The sequence below is a fragment of the Chiloscyllium punctatum genome, chromosome 16, assembly GCF_047496795.1.
Source record: "Chiloscyllium punctatum isolate Juve2018m chromosome 16, sChiPun1.3, whole genome shotgun sequence".
NCBI lineage: Eukaryota > Metazoa > Chordata > Chondrichthyes > Orectolobiformes > Hemiscylliidae > Chiloscyllium > Chiloscyllium punctatum.
Genome location: NC_092754.1, coordinates 36,709,552 through 36,733,574, shown reverse-complemented (window position 1 = coordinate 36,733,574; position 24,023 = coordinate 36,709,552). Strand labels below are relative to the sequence as shown.

The window sequence follows — 24,023 nt, the reverse complement described above, 5'->3', positions numbered from 1 at the left end:
AATAAAGGAAAACATCTATGAGGGCCACATAGTATAGCAACCAGACAACACAGATTTAAGATGGTTGACAAAACAGCAGGGAGCAACATGAGAAAACATTATCTTCTTTTGGCATGGCAAGTTGTAGTTTGCAATGCATTGCAAACAACGGGCAATGTGAGTAAATCTAACATTCAACAAGAATGTATCCATCTCTGCGCAATCATTATACGATTCTGCATGTTTATAATTATTTACTATTTCAACCACCTTTCTCATGCAGAGGTAAAGGCCTTCAGAAAGAGATGGGTGAAAGAGGGCTAAGGAGCAATATTTGGGTGATGGGATTGAGAGATCTAAGTCCCTTCCTGCTTCAACATCTTTTATTTTCTGAATGATTTCTCAACTTGCCACCTACCAAGTGGTCAATTAATGGCCACAACTTAGCACGGCCACAATTGCCTACCTTTCAAACACCTGTTTACCTCAGCCCCTCTCCATGTGACCCTTCACCCCGCCACAATGGAATAATTAGATAGCTTTGCGGAACACCTCCAGTGTGCATGTAAACATGACCCTAACCTTCCCGTAGCCAGTCATTTTAACACAGCGTCCTGCTCACATGCCTGGAGGGCCAAAGGGCCTGTTCCTGTGCTGTAATTTTCTTTGTTCTTTGATTAACAACTCTATTATGTTGTTAAAGGTTTATTTCACTCATGTCCATTTTAAAACATGGCTCTGGAATTCTGTCCTTGTGGATACAGGTGAGTAGACAAAAGGACATGCAGAAGGCATGGAGTGGACTTGTGGCTGGGTAGGAAGTGAGCTGTCAGATTCTAGGTCCGGATATTCAGCACTGCAAATGTGGTGTGTCCCAGTGAAAGGGATTGGGGATTATCGAGTCTGTTGCAAAAACAGAAATTGCCAGAAAAGCTCAGCAGGTCTGGCAACATCTGTGGAGAGAAATCAGAGTTAATGTTTCGGGACAAGTGACCCTTCCTTAGAACCAAGAACTCAGAACGGTTGTGTAACTTCTGACTTTGTCCACCCCGGTCCAACTGGCACCTCCACATCAGCTAATACCTGAAGCCAATACCTTCAGACAGTAGGAGAGCTTTCCTTTTTCCAAAGTAAAAGGACCTTTTCAAAAAATAAACACAAATGCATCCAAAATTGAGAGCCTGTGGTTACATCAATGTTTAAACTAGTGCCTTGTGTGATGATACTGTGGTTTTAAGAGATGTGTTTTGTCCTGGTTTATTTTAGTGAGTGACTGGGGAGGCACGTACCAATAGCCTATGAGAAGTTAAATAACTTGTTTAAAAGTTGGAACAGTCGAAGCAGCCTGAGTGGATGGAGTCACGGAGCTGAGATTTTCATTTGGCTTTCAGCAGTTGCTGTTAGGGTCTAGGAGAGGTGGAAGCTATCTCTGTCCTCCTTTTCTCAGTTACAGGCACAAGCTGATGTTCTCTACCTGCTACTGGAATTGTGTGTGAGACAATCTGTCTGAATTTGCCTTTGGCCAAGGCTGTGTTTATGAGATGCCATTTTATTGGAACAGTCCACAGAATCATAGAATCCCTACAGTGCGGAAACAGGTCATTTGGCCCAACAAGTACACACCAATCCTCCAAACAGTAACCCACACCAAACTCATTCCCCTACCCTCTTACTCTACATTTACCCTTGACTAATGCACCTAACCTACACATCCCTGAAGACTAGGGGTAATTTTGCACAGCCAATTCACCTAACCTTCACATGTTTGGATTGTGGGAGGAAACCCACACAGACACGGGGAGAATGTACAAACTCCACACAGACAGTCACCCAAGGCTAGAATCAAACCTGGGTCCCTGGAGCTGTGATGCAGCAGTGCTAACCACTGAGCTACCCTGCTGCCCTAATGAATCAGTAATAGTTACTGTATCTATTATTTTGTTAAGTTTTCCAACAAAATTAATTTATTCCAACTCCATCTTGCTTCTGTTGTATTTTAACTATACTGGATGAATAAATTATGTTTTGCTGAACATCAAGCAGTTTGGCCAATTGAATTGCATCTGGAACACAGCACCTCACATTTACCTTTGAAATAAGAAAGGTAAGTGCCTAGGCTACCTTCATAACATATTTTGAGTGGGTCTGATCTGGTCCATGACATTTGTCTGTTTTCTCTTTGGAAAAAGTAACCTTGACAAAGTTGAACACTGCAAAGAATTACTTCACTCGGTAAATCTGACATGACGACAAACCATAACTGATACTGGTGTCGGTCCATGATAGGTTAGTCAAGAACTTCTCATCTTGGGTAGACAGTAGCAGGCAGTTCAGTACAATGTTGTCAGTGACAATGCAGTAATCGCACACCCCAGCATTAACTGCTGGAGACTATGAAGCAAAAACAAAAGATTATGAGGGTGGCACAGTGGCTCAGCAGCTAGCACTGCTGCTTCACAGGGATCCAGGTTCGATTCCAGCCTCGGCTGACAGTCTGTGTGGAGCTTGCATGTGCCTGCGTAGTCCCCTCTGGGTGCTCTGGTTTTGTCCCACAATCCAAAGATGTGCAGGCCAGGTGAATTGGCCATGCTAAGTTATTCATAGTAGTGGGTGCATTAGTCAGGGGTAAATGTAGGGTAGGGGAATGGGTCTGGGTGGATTACTCTTCAGAAGGTTGGTGTGGACCTGTTGGGCCAAATGGCCTGTTTCCATACTGTAAGCAAGCTAAAGAAAGTGAAAGGAAAATACAAGCTTACAAACCATGGAATCTAGAGCACAGACAGAGGTCATTTAACCCATTGTATCCTGTCAAGTCAAGTCACCATAATCTTACCAGACCATGAGGCTGCTCTCTCATTAGAGAGATGTCTGGTGGTGGTTTAACCTGAGGGCCACCATACCTCAGGGGTGGGGAGAGGTTGAGAAGGAGAGTCCCTCGTAGTCACCTCAGCCGGCGATGGGAATCGAAACCATGCTGTTCGGATCACACTGCGTTGCAAACCAACTGTCTAAAACGACTGTACTGGCTCCTGAAACACCTCTCCAGCTTGTCCCATTCCAGGGCTTTTTCCGTAGCCCTCTAAGTTGATGACAGCAACAACTTAAACGTTTGAAAACTCTCTTCCTTTCCTTTTTCCCTCATTTAATATAAACAGCATCATCTTCTTCCCTTTCAGATCAGTTTGACATCTGGCATTGCTCTGGGTTGGCTCCAGGGCTATATCCTAAATCTGGTTCTCCAACTGTCTATTAGGAACTAATGAAATGTCATGATGAAGGCATTTAGCTATGAATAGAGGATAGTTCAGCGAACCAAATTTAGGATATTGGACTTCAAATCAATGCAGGACATGTGGAACACAGCTGATTTGTTTCCGTTTTCTTTTGAAGTGGTCCTTTATTTACAATAAAAAAATTAAACATGAAGTGACATGCCTGAGGTGAATACCCTGAAGACCTCCTTTGACTGAGAAATTGACCTCCAGCAACAAACATTTTCTTTTGTACTTGATGTAACTCCACGTGTAAAGGTGTCAGAAGGTTGTGATGAATGGCTATTTACTGACAGAGGAATACATTGATGTTCCACAGGGTTCAGAACTGGGGTCTTCTGTTAATGATACATATTAAAGGCTTGTACTTGGGGTACAGGATACAAAGTCAACCACGGTGGCACAGTGGTTAGCACTGCTGCCTCGCAGCGCCGGAGACCCGGGTTCAATTCCCGCCTCAGGCGACTGACTGTGTGGAGTTTGCACGTTCTCCCCGTGTCTGCGTGGGTTTCCTCCGGGTGCTCCGGTTTCCTCCCACAGTCCAAAGATGTGCAGGTCAGGTGAATTGGCCATGCTAAATTGCCCGTAGTGTTAGGTAAGGGGTAGATGTAGATGTAGATGTAGGGGTATGGGTGGGTTACGCTTCGGCGGGGCGGTGTGGACTTGTTGGGCCGGAGGGCTTGTTTCCACACTGTAAGTAATCTAATTTGTAGGTGTCATGAGACATAGGAATGTAAGAAACTCTGAGGAGGATGGAAATAGAATTCAAGGGGACATAGAATCATCAAATCCCTGAAGTGTGGAAGCAGGTCATTCAGCTGATCTACACTGACCCTCCAAAAGGACATCCCACCCAAACCCACCCCATTACCTCATCTGTGTAGCCCACAGATATACTTCCTAACCCACCTAGCCTATATATCCCTGGACACTATCAGCACTTTAGCATGGCCAATCCATTTAACCCACACATCTTTGGACTGTGGGAGGAAACCCGCACAGACAAGGGAAGAATGTGCAAATTTCATATAGAAAAATCACCCAAGGCTGGGATTGAACCCAGGTCCATAGCACTGTGAGGCAGCAGTGTTAACCACTGAGCCATCGTGCCGACATACTAACAGAATTTGCAGAAATTCGGATCAGAAAGGAGGCAAGAACACAAGCTAAGTGGCTCAATTTTAAACAAGGTGCAAGAACAGAGATATCTGAGCAGATTTTGTGAAAGTATAAGGACACATGAACAAAGCAGTTGCAAAAGTAAACAGAATCCTTGGCTTCATATATGATGAAATAACAAAAGCCACAATGTTGCAGTGAATGCAACTGATGTGGCCCTTGCCAGAGTACTGTGTCCAATTCTACAATAAAGAATGCAATGCTTTCGACTGGATACAGAGGGGCTTTACCAGTCTGGATCCATTTTATGGAACTGCGTTTATATAATCAGATTGGATAGGCTGGGGTTATTTTCCTAACAGCAGACAAAGCCAAGGTGAAATTTTACAGAGGTGTTGGAAATGACGAAGGTTAATCTGAAGTAAATAAAGGGAAGCAGTTCTCAACAGCTTAAAGATCAACAGCTAGCGAGGATAGATTTACAGGGATTGGCAAAACAACCAGAGGCAAAAAGAGGAAAACCTTTTAGTTATAAAATTATCCAACATACTGTTAGGATTTAAATGCACCGGCTGGTAGCCTTTTAGAGGAGGCTGGATAAACTCAAAGAAGGAGTAGGAATTGCAGGGACATGTTGCAAGATCAAGGGAGTGGGACCAACATTAAAACAAATGGTAGTTTCAATAAGATGCTGTGCGTGCTGCACTATTCTTGATTTTAAGAAAACAAATACCTAGAACTCCATTCTGGGTTGACCCATTGCAAAGAGCTAACAGAGATGAGTGTAAAAATATTTGCTCAGCAGCTACATTTTTCCTTGGAGTTATTTTGCAAGGCGATAGCTCCTAATAAGGGCAAGTGTTCTACTGAAATAACAGCATGGTCTCAGCCAGCATGAACCATCAGCTTTTGTCAAATTGCTCCGTGGTTGTTTTTTTTCCCCACCAGAGCACATCAGCAGTTGGTCTGCATATTGTCTGCAATCCCAGAATACCTTGGTGTTTTCAACCTCTGCTTAACACACACACACACACGCACACACACACACACACAGTGAAGAATGTCCATTCACTTTGATAAGCACCATTTTATACTATTTGTGCACTGATCCATGGATTTAATGTAACCAAATAATCTTGAATCTTCAGTGGTAACAATCCCATCATTCATCTTCCAGGGAAACATTAGGTGCGTGGCAACATTAAAATCGAAGGATGTGACAGAAAAAAAGATAAATAAATTACTTTCAATAGTACTTTTTACAACATCAGCACATCCTAAACCACTTTACAACCAATGAAATGCTTTCATAGTGTAGTTGCTGTTGTAATGCAGAAAACCCTGCAGCCACGTTTCATAAAGCAACCTCCCACAAACTGCAATGTTATAAATGCTTGCTAATGCTTTTTGTGAAGTTGATTGAAGGATACATATTGGTCAGGGCACGAGATATAATTGCCCAAACTTTCGTCATGGGATATACCTTATATCCACCTGAGAGAGCAGAAAACACAACTGGTTTCTTTTCAGGACATATCATGTGAAACAAAATTGTAGCCCTATGTTTATCATGTTTATCATATATTCCAATATCGCATTCGCTAATTAACTTCTTAGTCAACAAACAGTAGGTTAAGTAATCGTACAATCAATCAACCATGCAAAACAATAATGTCAGCACCTCGACATTCCAGCAAAGAATCTATTTATCTCTTTAACAAATGCAATGTTATTGATTTCCTGACACTTTTTGTTATATCGTTTTAGATTGTTTCTGGGCAATGCCATGTAGAATGAAATAGTACATCCATTGCTCCGAAGGGCAGCTTATTGTTAAACATGGGCAGGGAAATCTGAAACTAGAAGGTAGAATCATGGAGTTACACAGTTCAAAGACAGACTCTTCGGTCCAACACGTCCATGCCAACCAGATATCCTATATTAATGTAATTCCATCTGCCAGCATTTGGCCCACATCTCTCCAAACCTTCTTATTCATATCCTCACCAGTTTCCTTTTAAATGTTGTAATTGTACCAGCCTCCACCATCTCCTCTGGCAGCTCATTCCATAAACACACCATCCTCTGTGTGAAACATTTCCCCCTTAGGTTCCTTTTATACCTTTGCCCTCTCACCATAAATCCATTCCCTTTAACTTTGGACCCCCCCCCACTAACCTGGGAAAAAGGCCTTTGCTATTCACCCTATCCATGCTCCTCATGATTTCATCAAGCTCTCAGCCTCTGACGCTCCAGGGAAAATAGCCGAAGCAGCTTCTCCCCGAAAGTGCAAACACTTCAACCCTGGCAACGTGTTGTAAATCCTTTCTGAACCCTTTCAATTTCACAACATCCTTTCTACAGCAGGGAAACCAGAAGTGAATGTAGTATTCCAAAAGAGGCCCAACCAATGCCCTGCACAGCTACAACGTGATGTCCCAGCTCCTATACTCAATGTGCTGACCAATAAAGGCATATTCATTCACAATTCATTTAGAAAAGCAAAAGGAAGGATTCTTCCCGAAACTTTGAGCCAATCTTGCTGTGGAATCACTGGGTTGATCATCAAAAATATACACAACTAGAAATTCCTTTCAATGATATTAGCAGATGAATGAAAAAAACACATTTTTTTAATGAATGTTATTTCAACCAAGGGGTCAGGCTAGTGAAAATAAACAGATTAATGCCTGCAGTAAAGAAACAAGAACATGACGCAACATTAAATATTCCTCCACTAATATTGTTCATTTCTTGCCCCTAACATTTTGAATTAATTTTTGAGATGTTGTTGGAAATGACATTAAAATTGGTTGCACAATGTTTTCCTTTCTGACATAAACATGTTTAACAATTTTGTTACTGAGTCTGTAGATACATATTTTTAACTCTTTGCAGACTTGTTGCCTGAATATGTTTACTGTGGCGAGACCGGAACAATTTTAGCTATTCTAACTCACAGGGTGGGAAACCCCAAGATTGGGAGGAGATGTTGGTTTGACACCACACTCGAAATTGATTGCCCTTGCTTTCAAAGGAGAGTAAAATGGATCAAAGTTGAAAATAACTGTGGCCACCTTATTGCCCATTTCCCAGTTGGGTTGGGAAGATTAAAGTCACCAACGTCTCAGCAAAGGACACAGCCTTATTTCTCCTGTGTCTAGACACATGCCTGCATCTAACTTTCAAGCTTCAGTTAAAAAAATAAGTAACTCGAGAAATCAGACAATCTTTGATTAGCAAGATATAAACATAGACTTGGGGCATAATATGCACCCTGCATTTTACAGTTTCAGCAAAGCATGAGTCAGTGAAACGAAAGTAAAGGCACACGCACCAAAAAAAGATATTTAATTTCTGACTGCAATATTCGGAGTTAGATTGACGAGGGTTATACAATGTCACATACCACAACATTTTATGCCAAGACTATGCATGAATACATTTCATAATAGAATGTGTTTTTTTTTTGGTTGCTTAATCTGATCTGATGTGCACATAACTTACACTGATTATGGAAACTAATTCGACATATTTGAAACTGGCTGTATCACCCTGATCTGGTTCTATTGTTTTGTCTCACCTCTATTGTTTTATGCCAGTTCCCTTATTCTCAGAGAACTGCCAGGCTCAATAATGACTATGAAAAAAAGAATGAAGAGAGGCAAAAGAAAGGTCAGAGCCGAGGTCGAAAAAGGAATATTGCCGTCGATATTCCAGCAAATCAACTTGACCAGCACATCTCTTCCAGTAATATCATTTTCAGCAGTTCGTCCAATGATCTCCCCTTCTTTCTTTCAGGTGTTAATTCATCTCAGAGTACAGCAGCAATGGTGACTACTACTCAACGTGAGACTTGAACAGGGTTGTCCAACTGACTGCAGGAGCTATCATTGCTGAGCCCTCATCTGTCTGCCTTCACCAAACCTAAATTTGCAGAAGAATTTGCTAGATGGGAATCAAAAGTAGAAACAGCATTTCTCCCTCCCTAATCCATGGATACCGAGGCCAAGTGCAGAATTCCCAGCATTATCCTGAAGATAAAGCCTTCAAATTTACTGCACTATATTCAGAAATGGCTGTGATTTCATCTTAAAGCCAGCAGAGAACTGAAGTTCATCTAAAATTGAGATTAGAGTTAGATAGTAATTGTTTTGAATAAATCAGACAGCAAACAAATCAGTTTTGATAATTAAACTTTCCTGTTGATAATTGCAGATAACATGTGTAGCAATTTATTGAGGTTATAGTGCTGTTGACTGCATCACCAGTTATTCCTGCTATGGATAATCACCTCAGCCTGAACAAATGTTAGGCATTTCTCCACAAACTGAGATAAAGAATATCTGTTTACATAATTGAAATATAATTTGCTATATATTATACAAAATAAAAGATGAATGAAGAAATATCTGAATCCTATAAACGCAGGTAGTGCTTTTCTCACAATGCTATCAGTTCAAAACCAATTCAATATAATACATCTGCCTATTATTCATTCTAATTCTACATGATTTCATGTGCAGCGATCAGACCAACAAAATGAGGATCTAACCAGTAACCTTACTGATATGCAAGGATAAACCTTTCAAGTTTGCATTCTTGATACACAGCCATATTACATGGAATTATGCATCTCGTACCATTTTTAGAAAGCAATTATACTATGTTTGTGCTAACATTCAACAAGCTTTCACAGTACATGGAGTGCCTTATAAAATCCATCCTCTAATCCACCCAAATTTTAGAGTTAGTGATCGACAGCAAAACCTCTGCACCAGTCAGTATATCAAAGCAAGCAGCCTGTGGTGTCAATACAGAGATGGATGTGTCCTTTTGTTGCCTGCTCATGTTGACAAGTAAATGGATAAACTCGATGTTGGTATGCATCATTTAGCTAACAGAACAATTCTTGTGACTGATTTCAAAACAAAGTTAAAATATCATGTAATTGCCCCACATGACACTAGTGCAAATCACGCTGTGTGGCCTTTTAATAGTTAAATTTGACATTGATCTTGCTCTCTGTGCACCTTCTCTGCAGCCCGAACATTGCATTCCTCGCTCTGTTCTATTACCCCTAATGCACTTTGTTTGCTATGATCTGCCTGTACAGCACACAAAACAAAAATTTTCACTGTACCTAGATACATGTGACAATAACAAATCAAAGCAAATAATAAATCAAATCAAATAATGAGACAACGTTAGGAGACCTACTACTAGAGTCTTACCCGCCACATCCAAGGCACTCATAAAATACCAGAGGAGGTGAGGAAAGTCCATGAATTTGTCATTTCAGTGACTCAATATACCTTTGAAAGGAGAGATCTGTTCTACCTTCCCCACCACTGGTGGGCACTCTACTCCACGCATTCTCTCAACTTCATGGATTTCCATTTCCTAACACATGCCCAGAAAATAAAAAATATTCAGCCCTTAGGGTTAAAAAGCTCCCCAGTAGCTCAAGTAGTTCATCAAATGAGTCACTGGATCATGTAGACCAGAAAATATAAGCAACTTGGAGAAAGTGAGGACTGCAGATGCTGGAGATCTGAGTCTAAAGTGATTTGCTGAAAAAAACACAGCTGGTCAGGCAATATCCAAGGAGCAGGAGAATCCATGTTTCAAGCATAAGGGCTGATGAAGAGCTAAAAGAAGGGCTTATCCCCGAAACGTCGATTCTCTTGCTCCTTGAAATCTGCCTGACCGGCCGTGCTTTTCAGCACCACACTCTCGACACAGAAAATAAAAGCCCTTGGTGCTGACTCAGTCAGGATAATGGGAGCAGTGCTGCAGTAATATATGTATAGGGAGAAATCGGTTATGTTTCCTTCTACTGGTCAAGTCTTTAAAATGATGATGGGATCTATATCATAACCACAGAGATGTTCCCATTTGTTGGGGAGCACAAAACTAAGGGTCATAAACATACAATAGTTCTAATAAGTTAAATAATTAATTCAGGAGTTTCTTTACTCGGAATAATGAGAGCATGAGGATGGGATTGAATAGCATAGATGCATGTAAGTGATATCTAGATAAGTATATGAGGGAGAACAGAATAGAACAACATGGTGACAGGACGAGATGAACTACAGTGGATTCTTCAGGTGCATAAACACCACCCACCTGAGAGGTAAATGGATAGTTCTGGTGCTTTACATTCAACACAATACTATGTCATTGTCCAACAACAACATATGTCAGCTAGTCTGTCTACACCCACTAGCAGACATCTTGGTGAGGCATCAGCTGGTATAGGACGACTGTACAACCAAAGCCCCAAGCAAGAAGTCAATGCCTTCAGGAGTGCAGGGGAGAGAAAAAGATTGATGAGGAAGAAAGAAACAAGGCATGTTAATAGGGAAAGGAAACTATTATCTGCCGAGAAACCATAAGTGGACTTGAGATCTCAAGAAAAGTACGTAAGTTCAGCTGTGTATTTCCTGATACAACTGATCAGGATGAGCTTGTTAAAAGGCAAATTAGCTCCATTGCATTTCATAGAACCCCTACAGTGTGGAAGCAGGCTATTTGGTCCATCCAGTCCACACCAACCCTCGGAAGAACATCCTGCTCAGACCCACTCCTCTACCCTCTCCCTGTAACCTTACATTTCCCATGGCTAACCCACCTAGCCTGCACATCCCTGGACACTATGGGCAATTTAACACAGTCAATTCATCTAACCTGCACGTCTTTGGATTGTGGGAGGAAACCGGAGCACCTGGGGGAAATCTATGCAGACAGGGAGTGAATGTGCAAGCTCCACACAGTCGCCTGAGTGTAGAATCAAACCCAGGTCCCTAATGTTGTGAGGCAGCAGTATTAACTCCTGAGCCACCATGCTGCCCAATTTAACATAGGAGACATTTATTGTAGATTGGGCTCTTATACTGACAGACCAAAAAGATGTCCCCACATTTCTCACGTTACATCCAGAGGTGTCCAGCTCTCCTTTTAAATCATTTATGCAAATCTGCACAGGACAGTGCTAAAGTCACTGTGGGAAAAGACCCAAACTGCCAATCATGATTATGCAATTGCCAGTTGGCTATGCAAATAATTTGAAAGGAAGTTACTACAGGGCAGCTGTCTGGAACATACAGAACCGTAAAGGTAGAGTTTTGTCCAACCAGTGACAGTCCTATCAATATCACAAGGTTATCATCATTGGTTCTAACTATTTGTTGGTAATAATCTTATATAATGGGCTATTTTTCTGTGGATATTGATTAAAGTTTGTAATTTATGTTGTATTGCTGCTGTGCCAAACAATTAATGCCACAATTGTCTTGATGTTTTTGATCTCTACGCAACATTCAATTAGAGTGTGGCGTGGCTTAGCTCTTATACAGAAAGCCTTATTGCTTTCACTGCACTCTCATCTATCCTGGGGAAGGAAGTAGGGTGGCACTCATTGCCAAGTCCCTCCATCTCAAAGCACAAAATGGTCCTCTGATGCTTTGGCAATGTTAGTGAAAAGGGTAAAATAAGTTAATATTGATCCAACACCAACCTCTCTAATCCTGACACCACTATAAATATGCTACTTAAACAGCTCAATGCCTATCTGGTGATTTTCTTGTTTCCCTGAGGTGAGTGGCATATACTTTAGTGTCATTAAATGTTTTCATTTTAATGTTAATGTGATAGTCTTACCGGTTTCCATTGAATGTGGTTTTATAAACAGTGGTCGGGTGTAGGGCTTGGTCAGCATAGACTGGCATTGACGCACGGACACATTCATGGGAGCACTGAAGGGTCTCGTTGTATGCAGTGAATATGTCCAGGTTGCTCGGCACTCGTGCAGCGGTAAAATCAGTAAGATTTTGGCAACTCTCCTCTTGTTGGTTGATCTTCCGCTGGTGACTATTCCGATGCCCATTCCCATTTTCTGCGCAGCTGTAAGACAAAGAGACATGTTCATCTCAGCAGATTCATAGAACTTCAAATAATCCCTACAGTGCTGAAGCAGGCCATTCAGCCCATTGAGTCTGCACCAACCCTCCAAAGAGCTTTCCATCCAGATCCATCCTCCACTAACCTGATTCCCTGTAACCCTGCATTTCCCATGATTAAGCCACCTAAACTACATATCTCTGGGCAGCATAGGCAAGTTGGCATAACCAATTCATTTAACCTGCATATCTTTAGACTGCTAGAGGAAATCAGGTCATCTGGAGGAAACCCATGCAGACAGAAGGAGAATGTACAAACTCCACACAGACAGTCACTGAAGGGTGGAATCGAATCTGGGTCTGTGAGGCAACAATGCTAATCACAGAGCCACTGTACCACCCAGTTGGTTTCCATTTGTGTTTTCCATTTTAAGATCCCACACACAGAACACCCCTAGTTTCAAATAGGCTACAGGGTTAGGCCAACAGAGAGATCAGCTAAGAAAAAAAACCAAAAGAGGTTATTCTGCTATGTTTTGTCAATCTCTATCTGGCTGATCACCTAATCCTAGATAGGGTCTCCCTAGCATAAGATGCAGAGGTAAGCAGACAAGAGAATTCTTCAAATCTGTTTTCGGGGACATGACTGTGGGTTTTGGATGACCTCCAGCCCTGAGATTCTAGTTGTTGCTGGCCCAGTGTTATCATTATTGTGCTGCACGACCTACCTACACCACTAACCAAGTAAATTTGTTGTTCAATTATCTCTGCTGACACTTAATTGCTTTTTTTCTCCCATGTCTGATATTCTCATAACCGATGAACAAAAGGGTAGGAAATGCTTGCTTAATTTTCATTTCTGCCTCGTTTTGGTTATTTGCTGCCTGCAGTGCACTAGAAATGAATCGTTAATCCCTGATAGTTAGTAATCATGATTTAGAAAGCTGACCTATGAGGAATGTTAAAACAAGCTGGGTTTTATACTTGAAGGTGAAGCATTACAGATTTTTACCAAACTCCAACATATTCAATTTCTCAATCTGATGAAGAGATTAACTGCCAACAAAGCAAGCAATAGAATTAAGAAGCCTCAAATTAAAGACAGATGTAAAATTAGATTAGTAAGTTATCACAGAACTTTCTAACAATTTTTCAAACACTACAATACTATTTATAATTCCATGTCACAGTACAGAAGTAATAAAGACAGAACAGGACAGGACAATATTTTATTGAAGGCTGAACTGACTAGACTCAGACAACATGCTAAGTCTCTATGTAACTCTCTGCGTGAATCTTATCTTTGAAGCTGGTCTGAGGATGTTAGGAGAAGCCACAGGCTGGGACAGGAGCAGAAACATTTGAATTAAGACAGTCCTTTTTGAAAAAAATGTTGCGTGCAGAAGCTAACAGCACCAGGGACCCAAGTCTGATTCCAGCCTCAAGTGACTGTGTGGAATTTGTATGTTGTATCACTATCAGTATGGCTTTCCTCTGGGTTTCCTCCCACAGTCCAAAGTTGTGCAGGTTAGGTGGATTTGCCATGCCAAATTGCCCAGGGCATGTGCAGGCTAGATAGATTAGCCACGGGAAATGCAGGGTTATGGTGTAACAGTAACAGGGTGGGTTTGGGTGGGATGCTCTTCAGAAGGTCAGTGTGGATACTATGGGCTGAATGGTCTGATTTCACACTACAGGGATTCTATGGTGCTTAAATGGAGACGATGAATAAGTCATTATGACCTCCTCCAGCTTGTACAAAACTCTCTATAAAGGCTTCAGAATAGACAAGGGATAACTAGCCTACAAATTCCACTACAGGTAGAGCTTTGACCCCTCTATCCCCAACATTTTTAACTCTCTTGCATTTGGTGAAAGCCCCATGAGTTGACCTGTAAGCTCCCGCACTCATGCATAATGTAGTGATACAGTGTATCAACAGTTGTGTAAAAGGAACTCCCTCTTGACTAGCTTCCCACTCTCTTAAAAATTATTATACAATTGATACCTACAGCCTAAACACGAAGAATACTTAATGGTTCACTTAAGGTTGTGCAGTTGGTCTCAATTTGTTATGAACTGAACTTGGGCACAAATTAATTCACTATTAGGATTGTAATATCCTGTTAGGCTAATCTAGCAATTCCTGCCTTTATTCTTGTTTCTCCAATTGGAGAAATGGATAATGCAGCAGTTGCAGTGGCATTGAAAATCTTCTTGTATAACTACAGGCACAATTTAGAGATGGACAAATCTCAACTGAGGTCCATGCAAAGGGAAAGACAGAAATGAAGCAGGATGGTAGAGGGTGAAAGAAATAGACACAATGTAAATAGAGTCATTGAGATGTACTGCACGGAAACAAACCCTTCGGTCCAACTTATCAATTCCAATGAGATATCCTAAATTAATCTAGTCCCATTTGCAAGCATTTGGCCCATATCCCTCTCAACCCTTCCTATTCGTATACCCATCCAGATGCCTTATAAATGTTGTAATGGTAGCAGCCTCCATCACTTCCTCTGGCAGTTCTTTCCATATACGCACCACCCTCTGCATGAAAAAGTTGCCTCTTAGGTCCCTATAAATCTTTCCCCTCTCATCTTAAACCTGTGCCCGCTACTTTTGGACTCCTCTACCCTGGGAAAAAGACCTTGTCCCTATCCATGCCCCTCATGATTTTATAAACCCCTGAAAGGTCATCCCTCAGTCTCTGACAGTCCAGGGAAAACAGCCTCAGTCTATTCGGCCTCTCCCTATAGCTCAGACCCTCTAACCCTGGCAACATCCTTGTCAGTCTTTTCTGAGCCATTTCAAGTTTCACAATATGTTGGAGGTGATTTCTTCGAATCCTAGGAGCAGCAATTACTGTTTTATATGCTGTTGCATTGTTTTGGAACTTTGAAAAAAAAGTCAAAGCAACACCAGTTTAAAAGGGAGAAGAGCAGACAGAGGAAGCACATGGTGAGGACGGTGCAGGAGAGAGAGAGAGAGAGAGAGAGAGAGAGAGAGAGAGAGAGAACCTGCACAGTTACCGCCTTTGCTGTTTGAATTTGTGTATCGCTGGACATCGGAGTGCATCTGGGAAAATGAACAAACAGTGAAATTCACAACTAATCTTGGAGGAACTGTTGGGCGATGTTCACAGCACAGAATCAGATAAGTTAATTGTTGTTTTAAGTCTGTCCAAGAGAAAGGCTGCAGTAGTGAGTACAGTGGATTCTTTCCTGATTATATGTTTTTGGAGATAAGTCTCTTGATTAAACTTAAAATATAAGCCATAGCTATTAATTTAACCTGGGGCAGTGTTTGTAGAGGAATAAGACGGTGTTATTTTCTGGGTCTGTAGATTGTGAAGGAGCAAAAATGGCCTTTGCAGTGATATGTACTTCTTGTCAGATGTGGGAGTTTAAAGAGAGTTTAAGGGTTACTGCGGATTATATCTGCCATAAATGCTGTTGGATGCAAATCTTATCAGATCAAGTGAATCAGTTGGAGAGACAAATAGAAGTGATGAGGAATTTACAACAGCAACAGTATGTGATGGATGGCAGTTATAGAAAGGGGAGAAAGTCTCAGATACAGTCATATAGATGGGTTAACACCAGGAAGGGTAAGAGAGGTAGGCAGCTAGAGCAGGAGTCTTTTGTGGATATACCCATTTCAAACAGATATGCTGTTTTGGAAAATGTAGGGGGTGATGGATTCTCAGGGAAACGTAGCATGAACAGCCAAGTTTCTGGTATTGAGACTGGCTCTAATACAACAAGGGGTACATCGGCTTCCAAGAGATTAATTGTGTTAGGGGATTCTGTAGTCCAAGGTACAGACAGACATTTCTGTGGCCAGCAGAGAAAAAGCAGAATGGTGTGTTGTTTCCCTGGTGCCAGGATCAAGGATGTCTCAGAGAGGGTGCAGAATGTTCTCATAGGGAGAGGGGCCAGCAGGAGGTCATTGTCCACATTGGGACCAACAACATTAGAAAGGAAAAGGTTGAGACTCTGAAGGGAGATTACAGAGAGCTAGGTAGAATTTTAAAAAGGAGGTCCTCAAGGCTAGTAATATCTGGATTACTCCCAGTGCTACAAGCTAGTGAGGGCAGGAATAGGAGGATAGAGCAGATGACTGCATGGCTGAGGAGCTGGTGTATGGGAGAAGGATTCACATTTTTGGATCATTGGAATCTCTTTTGGGGTAGAAGTGACCTGTACAAGAAGGACGGATTGCACCTAAATTGGAAGGGGACTAATATATTGGCAGGGAAATTTGCTAGAACTGCTTGGGAGGATTTAAACTAGTAAGGTGGGGGGGGGGGGCAGGGAGATAGTGAGGAAAGAGATGGTCTGAGACGGGTACAGTTGAGAACAGAAGTGAGTCAAACAGTCAGGGCAGACAGGGACAAGGTAACACTAATGAATTAAACTGCATTTATTTCAATGCAAGGGGCCGAACAGGGAAGGCAGATGAACTCAGGGCATGGTTAGGAACATGGGACTGGGATATCATAGTCATTACGAAAACATGGCTCAGGGATGGGCAGGACTGGCAGCTGAATGTTCCAGGATAAAATGCTGTAGGAAGGATAGAAAGGGAGGCAAGAGAGGAGGGGGAGTGGCATTTTTGATAAGGGATAGCATTACAGCTGTGCTAAGGGAGGATATTCCCGAAAATACATCCAGGGAAGTTATTTGGGTGGAACTGAGAAATAAGAATGGGATGATCACCTTATTGGGATTGTATTATAGACCCCCCAGTAGTCAGAGGGAAATTGAGAAACAAACTTGTAAGGAGATCTCAGCTATCTGTAAAAATAATAGGGTAGTTATGGTAGGGGATTTTAACTTTCCAAACTTCAACTGGGACTGCCATAGTGTTAAAAGTTTAAGGATGGAGAGGAATTTCTTAAGTGTGTACAAGACAATTTTCTGATTCAGTATGTGGATGTACTCACTGGAGAAGGTGCAAAACTTGACCTACTCTTGGGAAATAAGGCAGGGCAGGTGACTGAGGTGTCAGTGGGGGAGCACTTTGGGGCCAGTGACCATAATTCTATTTGTTTTAAAATTCTGATGGAAAAGGATAGACCAGATCTAAAATTTGAAGTTCTAAATTGGATAAAGGCCAATTTTGACAGTATTAGACAAGAACTTTCAAAAGCTGATTGGAGGCAGATGTTCGCAGATAAAGGGACGGCTGGAAAATGGGAAGCCTTCAGAAATGAGATAACAAAGAATCCAGAGAAAGTATATTTCTCTGAAAGGGAAAGGGAAGGCTGGTAACTATAAGGAATGCTGGATGACTAAAGAAATTGATGGTTTGGTTAAGAAAAAGAAAGAAGTATATGTCAGGTACAGGCAAGATAGATTGAGTGAATCCTGAGAAGACTATAAAGGAAGTAGGAGTATACTTAAGAGGGAAATCAGGAGGGCAAAACAGGGACATGAGATAGCTTTGGCAAATAGAATTAAGGAGAATCCAAAGGGGTTTTACAAATATATTAAGGACAAAAGGGTAACTAGGGAGAGAATAGGGCCCCTCAAAGATCAGCAAGGCGGCCTTTGTGTGGAGCCACAGAAAATGGGGGAGATACTAAATGAATATTTTGCGTCAGTATTTACTGTGGAAAAGGATATAGAAGATATAGACTGTAGGGAAATAGATGGTGACATCTTGCAAAATGTCCAGATTACAGAGGAGGAAGTGCTGGATGTCGTAAAAAGGTTAAAGGTGGATAAATCCCCAGATTCTGATCAGACGTACCTAGAACTCTGTGGGAAGCTAGAGAAGTGATTGCTGGGCCTCTTGCTGAGATATTTGTATCATCGATAGTCACAGATGAGGTGCTGGAAGACTGGAGGTTGGCAAACGTGGTGCCACTGTTTAAGAAGGGTGGTAAGGACAAGCCAGGGAACGATAGACCAATGAGCCTGACCTCAGTGGTGGGCAAGTTGTTGGTGGGAATCCTGAGGGACAGGATATACATGTACTTGGAAAGGTGGATTCGGGATAGTCAACATGGCTTTGTGTTTGGGAAATAATGTCTCACAAACTTGATTTGAGTTTTTTGATGAAGTAACAAAGAAGATTAATGAGGGCAGAGCAGTAGATGTGATCTATATGGACTTCAGTAAGGCGTTCGACAAGGTTCCCCATGGGAGACTGGTGAGCAAGGTTAGATCTCGTGGAAGAAAGGGAGAACTATCCATTTGGATACAGAACTGGCTCAAAGGTAGAATACAGAGGGTGGTGGTGGAGGGTTGTTTTTCAGACTGGAGGCATGTGACCAGTGGAGTGCCACAAGGATCAGTGCTGGGCCCTCTACTTTTTGTCATTTCCATAAATGACTTGGATGTGAGCATAAGAGGTACAGTTAGTAAGTTTGCAAATGACACCAAAATTGGAGGTGTAGTGCACAGCGAACAGGGTTATCTCAGATTACAACAGGATCTGGACCAGATGGGCCAATGGGCTGAGAAGTGGCAGATGGAGTTTAATTCAGATAAATGCAAGGTGTTGCATTTTGGGAAAGCAAATCTTAGCAGGATGTATAGACTTAATGGTAAGGTCCTAGGGAGTGTTGCTGAACAAAGAGACCTTGGAGTGCAGGTTCATAGCTCCTTGAAAGTGGAGTCACAGGTAGATAGGATAGAGAAGAAGGCGTTTGGTATGCTTTCCTTTATTGGTCAGAGTATTGCGTACAGGAGTTGGGAGGTCATGTTGAGGCTGTACAGGACATTGGTTAGGCCACTGTTGGAATATTGCATGCAATTCTGATCTCCTTCCTATCGGAAAGTTGTTGTGAAACTTGAAAGGGTTCAGAAAAGATTTACAAGGATGTTGCCAGGGTTGGAGGATCTGAGCTACAGGGAGAGGCTGAACAGGCTGGGGCTGTTTTCCCTGGAGCGTCAGAGACTGAGGGGTGACCTTATAGAGGTTTACAAAATTATGAGGGGCATGGATAGGATAAATAGGCAAAGTCTTTTCCCTGGGGTTGGGGAGTCCAGAACTAGAGGGCATAGGTTTAGGGTGAGAGGGGAAAGATAGAAAAGAGACCTAAGGGGCAACTTTTTGCAGAGGGTGGCACGTGTATGGAATGAGCTGCCAGAGGATGTGGTGGAGGCCGGTACAATTGCAACATTTAAGAGGCATTTGGTTGGGTATATGAATAGGAAGGGTTTGGAGGGATATTGGCCGGGTGCTGGCAAGTGGGACTAGATTGGGTTGGGATATCTGGTCGGCATGGATGAGTTGGACCGAAGGGTCTGTTTCCATGCTGTTCATCTCTATGACTCTATCTTTCCTGTAGCAGGGAGACCAGAATTCAATGCAGCACAAAAAGGGAAATGCTTATAAATGACACTTGACGCTCCCCTATTGGAATTGTGACAAAAGCACCTTACTTTAGCCAGGTTTCTATTTTCTATCTAGCGTCTCAGGCTTAGCACTTGCATATAGGTTTTGGTCAGGGCTGGTCACATTTTAAGGCTCATTGCTCCATGCAAGTTCCTTTGACCAGCTCAGCTTTGATATTTAGTGCCTCGAATGTTTACCTTCTTGACATTAAGTTTTAACCTGCTCAAACCCCTCACATTCCCAAAGTAGCTTATCGTCATCAGTTTGTTTATGTTTGTTATTGCTGATGATTCTATTATTCACGTTTAAACATCCTCCAGGTCAATCTCGTTACTTTACTGATGCAGTTACTATCTTAGCTCACCATACACATCTTCGCTTTTGCCATTTAATCTTTCCTGTCCTTTGCCCTGACGTGAACTTCTTTTTTTCTTGGCTTTCCCTCCTCACTGTTTGCTTCAAGTCTGTTACATCTTTTCCAGTTGTACCAAAACATCAATGAGGTGGATTGTCGATTTTGCTTTTCTCTCCACAAGCCCTGTCTCAGTTTTCATTTCAATTGTTATTGGGGTTTCCCTTGCTTGGGGACATAGGATTTACAGACGAACTTTCTTGTAATCAAACCAACAGCTTGCAACATATTAATTATACAAGAAACCAATTTAAGGACAATGTGCATGGGTTAATTTGCTTCCTTGGTCAGCATAGGTATCAAAGCTAGGATGGCTGTTTTGAATATCTTAAAGGTACTTCAATGTTAGGGATGAGAAAATCTATCCTTGATCATGACTTCATGAATTGGGGTGGAAATTTGATTCATGAACATCAATTGGCGGGGGGGAAAGGCTGAAAAGCAATTGAGGGTGGTCAGATCAGCCATGTCTTCTTTGAATGGCGAAGAAGATTTGATGGGCCGAATAGTTTACTTCTGCTGCTATGTTGCACTATTGTCATGATCACCTCAACAGATAGCACTCACTTGTGGATAGCTCACTGTCGAGTCTCCATAGCCATTGTAAAGTTTGGGAAGTTGAAGTTAATATCAAAAAGTATGGCACTGGAAAAGCACAGCAGTATCTGTGATGCAGGAGAGTTGATGTTTCAGACATAAGCTCTTTATCAGGAATGGCTTGTGCGGAAAACGTCAACTCTTCTGCTCCTAGGATGCTGCCTGACTTGTGCTTTTCCAGTGCCACACTTTTCCAACTCTGACTCTCCAGCATCTGCAGTCCTCACGTTCTTTAAGTCCAGGTCAATGGCCACCTGTTCTATCCAAACTTGCTACATTGGCCAAATCTTAAACTATAAACATCTGTCCCTTGAAGCCTTGACAAGCACGATGCTCAAAAATGTTCACGTATATGACCAAACAACAGCCATACAATTATAAGACGACAAATTGGGAGCATTGGTTTGTAATGGAATGCATCTACAGTATACTGATTAACAGACTGTATCAATGTATTTACTAGTGTACTCAGAACCATTAACAGTGTTAAATCAACACATAAAGAAACAGACAGGATAGATGTACATTGATAGCTGAGGTCCGGGGCGCTCACCTGTGATCCCACCTGAGGGACATCGCGTGTTGGATGGACCCCACCCAGGAAGGAAACAAAAGGAGAAAAAAGTTGAAAATGATCCAAGGAATTTCCAGTTTAATTTTGAGTTGATTGATGCCTCACCTTCTGGCTCACAGCTTCCTTTCATCCGAGAAAAAAAATCACAGTTTTTGTAGTTCCCTCCCATCAATGGTCAAATGTCAAGCCCAGCAGCATGTCTGTGTTGTAATATAGGACCAAGTGTAAACAGCTTGGTAAACTTGCAAAAACAAATCCTCCAATAATAGTCTCTTTCCTGCCATGTATTAGTGAAATTCTATCATTGTTGCACATAACCACTGTCTTTCCTATCATGTAACTGATCAAAACTGGTGTCACGTCAACAGTAGTACCTTTTCTGGTAATATACATCAATCTGTGTCACTCTATGAGCAACATTCCCCAACCGCTGATCATTTGCTATTCAAGATACTCCATCTACCATTCCTTATACAGCTAGTCCAGCTATCTGCAACCCATTATGTAGCATGCTTTCAGCTCTCTGCAGCCTGTTTGCAATTTATATCTCTCCATTTTGATGTCATTTGCTACAAATTTTCTAACTTTAAACAGAACATTTTAAGATTCACTTGTTCCTGTTAAACACTTTCATTTGTGATTCATTATATTATATGCAGAGGCTTTTGCCTGAGTATATTAAGTTTGTAGTCTCAAAACCACAATCTATAAGTATATAATTTTAGCAGACACTTGAGTGAAATATCAAATTGTTAGAGATGTTTTCCTTTCAAGTGAAGCCAAATCGAAGGTGCCGTTTGGATAAAAGCTCATCTTAACCTGAAAGACTAAGTCAGCTTCACTCCACAGATGATACTTGACCTGCTGCGCTTTTCTAGCAACCCATTTTCAGCTGCTAAGTATTTCCAGCATTTTCATTTCAGAATTTCTTCATCCACAGCATTTTACTCTTGTGTTGAAAGTGCATCTGCTTGCTTAAGCTGAAATTAAGGATTCAGTGTCACTTGACAAGCAGGGAGTTCGCGTGGTGTTTCAGGCAACATTCACTTCTTTCCCAAGGAAGTAAGATCATTTATTCATGAACTTAAGTGCTATCCTGTGAGTTAAAAAATGGTTAGTACGCAGGTAGACCACATAATAGAGAAGGCTAATGGGATGCTAGCCTTTATTTTGAGAAGAATTGGACAACAAAGTCAGGATGTTATTCTTCTGTTATACCAGGCATTGATGCAATCACCTCCTGACTACGGCGCACATTTTTGACTCCTTTTTTAAAGATGTAAATGCATTGAAGCTGACTCAGAGGAGGTTTAAAAGATTGATATCTGGAATGAATGGGTTGTTTTATGAGGATGTGTGGACAGGCTGGGCTGAAGTTTAGAAGAGTGAGAGGTGACTTGATGGAAGTGTACAAGATCCTGAATTGTCTTGACAAGGTGGATGTAGAAAAGATATTTCCTCTCGTTGGTCAGCTCAGAACAAAGAGGCACTCTCTTAAAAGTACACATCATCCTTTCAGAATAGGACAGGGATTAGGAGAATTGTTTTCTCTCAGAGGGTAATGCAACTTTGCCTCAGAAGGAGGTGGAAATGGCAGGTCATTGAATATTTTAAAGACAGAGGTTGATAGATTTTCGTTAGGCGGGGGAATCAAATATCATTGAGGATAAATCGGAGTGAGAATTCAAAAGACAAACCATTATCTTATTGAATGGTGGGCATGCTGGAGGGATTAAATAATGTATCCAGTTAGTAATTCATACATTTGCATATTTATGGGATCTTGCTGTTTGTGTACTAGCTGATGTATTTGCATATATAACTTATTATCAGGAGTGAGCGAGATATTTTTAAGACTTTTATCACACACTATACAAATACTATTTTCCCCTCTGTAAAACACTCCCAAGGTTTCAGGATTTTTTTTTATTTTGAAGATACCTAGCAGTTATAATAACTTCCACCCTCGTGCTTAAATTAAACTGTCAGAGGTCTAAAGTTGCAGGGCACATCACAGCTAAGCTTAATGTGATCCTCATTCAGCCTGTTCAGATCGCCAAATAGGATTGGGACCCTTCTTGAATCTTGACTTTCTTTATTCTCTGGGTGTGGAGCAAGTTTCAAAACTTGCTACTCCATTGAGATCAGCCAACTTCAGAATTTTGAAACATACCCATAAGAAAATCAAAATCCTACAATTGGAACAAAAAACAAAGTGACACCAAGCGAAAATCGATCAGCACAGAATTATAATATGACAATTTCTTCACTGATCACTATGATGATGCTGTGGCTTTAAGGGGTGTATGTTATCCTTTTTTATGAAGAAAGTTTTAAAGTCAGCGGTAAAGAGCTCTCTATAGAAATCCCATAAAGTAAACAGCTTGTGAGGCCTTGTGTTTTTTTAATGTTGGAACAATAGAAGCTGCCTGAATGGGTGGGATCAACCTCCCATAAAGCCAGAATTTTTAGTTTTAGTTTTTCCACAGCAGTTGCTGGGGTTTTGAAGCTGGGTTAAGAAGCTGCAGTACACCACTCTCTGCTTCTCTCTCTCTCTCTCTCTCTCTCTTACACACACACACACACACACAGTTTTCTCTTGAGGTTTTTCCCTCTGGACTTGAGAATTTTCTGTGAGACAGTCCATTTTAATGTGTTTACGAGATGTTCCCATCTTGGAACAGTTACTATTTAGTGGTTAAATAATCACTTATTATGTTAAGTCTTCCAAAGGTGTTATTATTCCAATTTCTTATTTCTTTTGTTGTATTTTAACTATAGTGGGTGGATAAAATGTGTTTTGTTTCAATACT

General features: G+C 41.4%; 1 protein-coding gene across 3 annotated transcripts in view; it reads right to left on the bottom strand.

The window, feature by feature from the left end:
* Positions 1-24,023, bottom strand: part of ajap1 (adherens junctions associated protein 1) — a 367,197-nt gene that overhangs the window by 68,300 nt on the left and 274,874 nt on the right. For all 3 annotated transcript variants that reach the window (XR_011962715.1, XR_011962714.1, XM_072586729.1), the window contains one exon: positions 12,036-12,278. Coding sequence is in view for 1 of the 3 variants with exons in the window: in XM_072586729.1 (XP_072442830.1) it covers positions 12,036-12,278 (243 nt within the window). In the remaining 2 variants the exon portion in view is untranslated. The remainder of the gene's footprint in view (positions 1-12,035; positions 12,279-24,023) is intronic.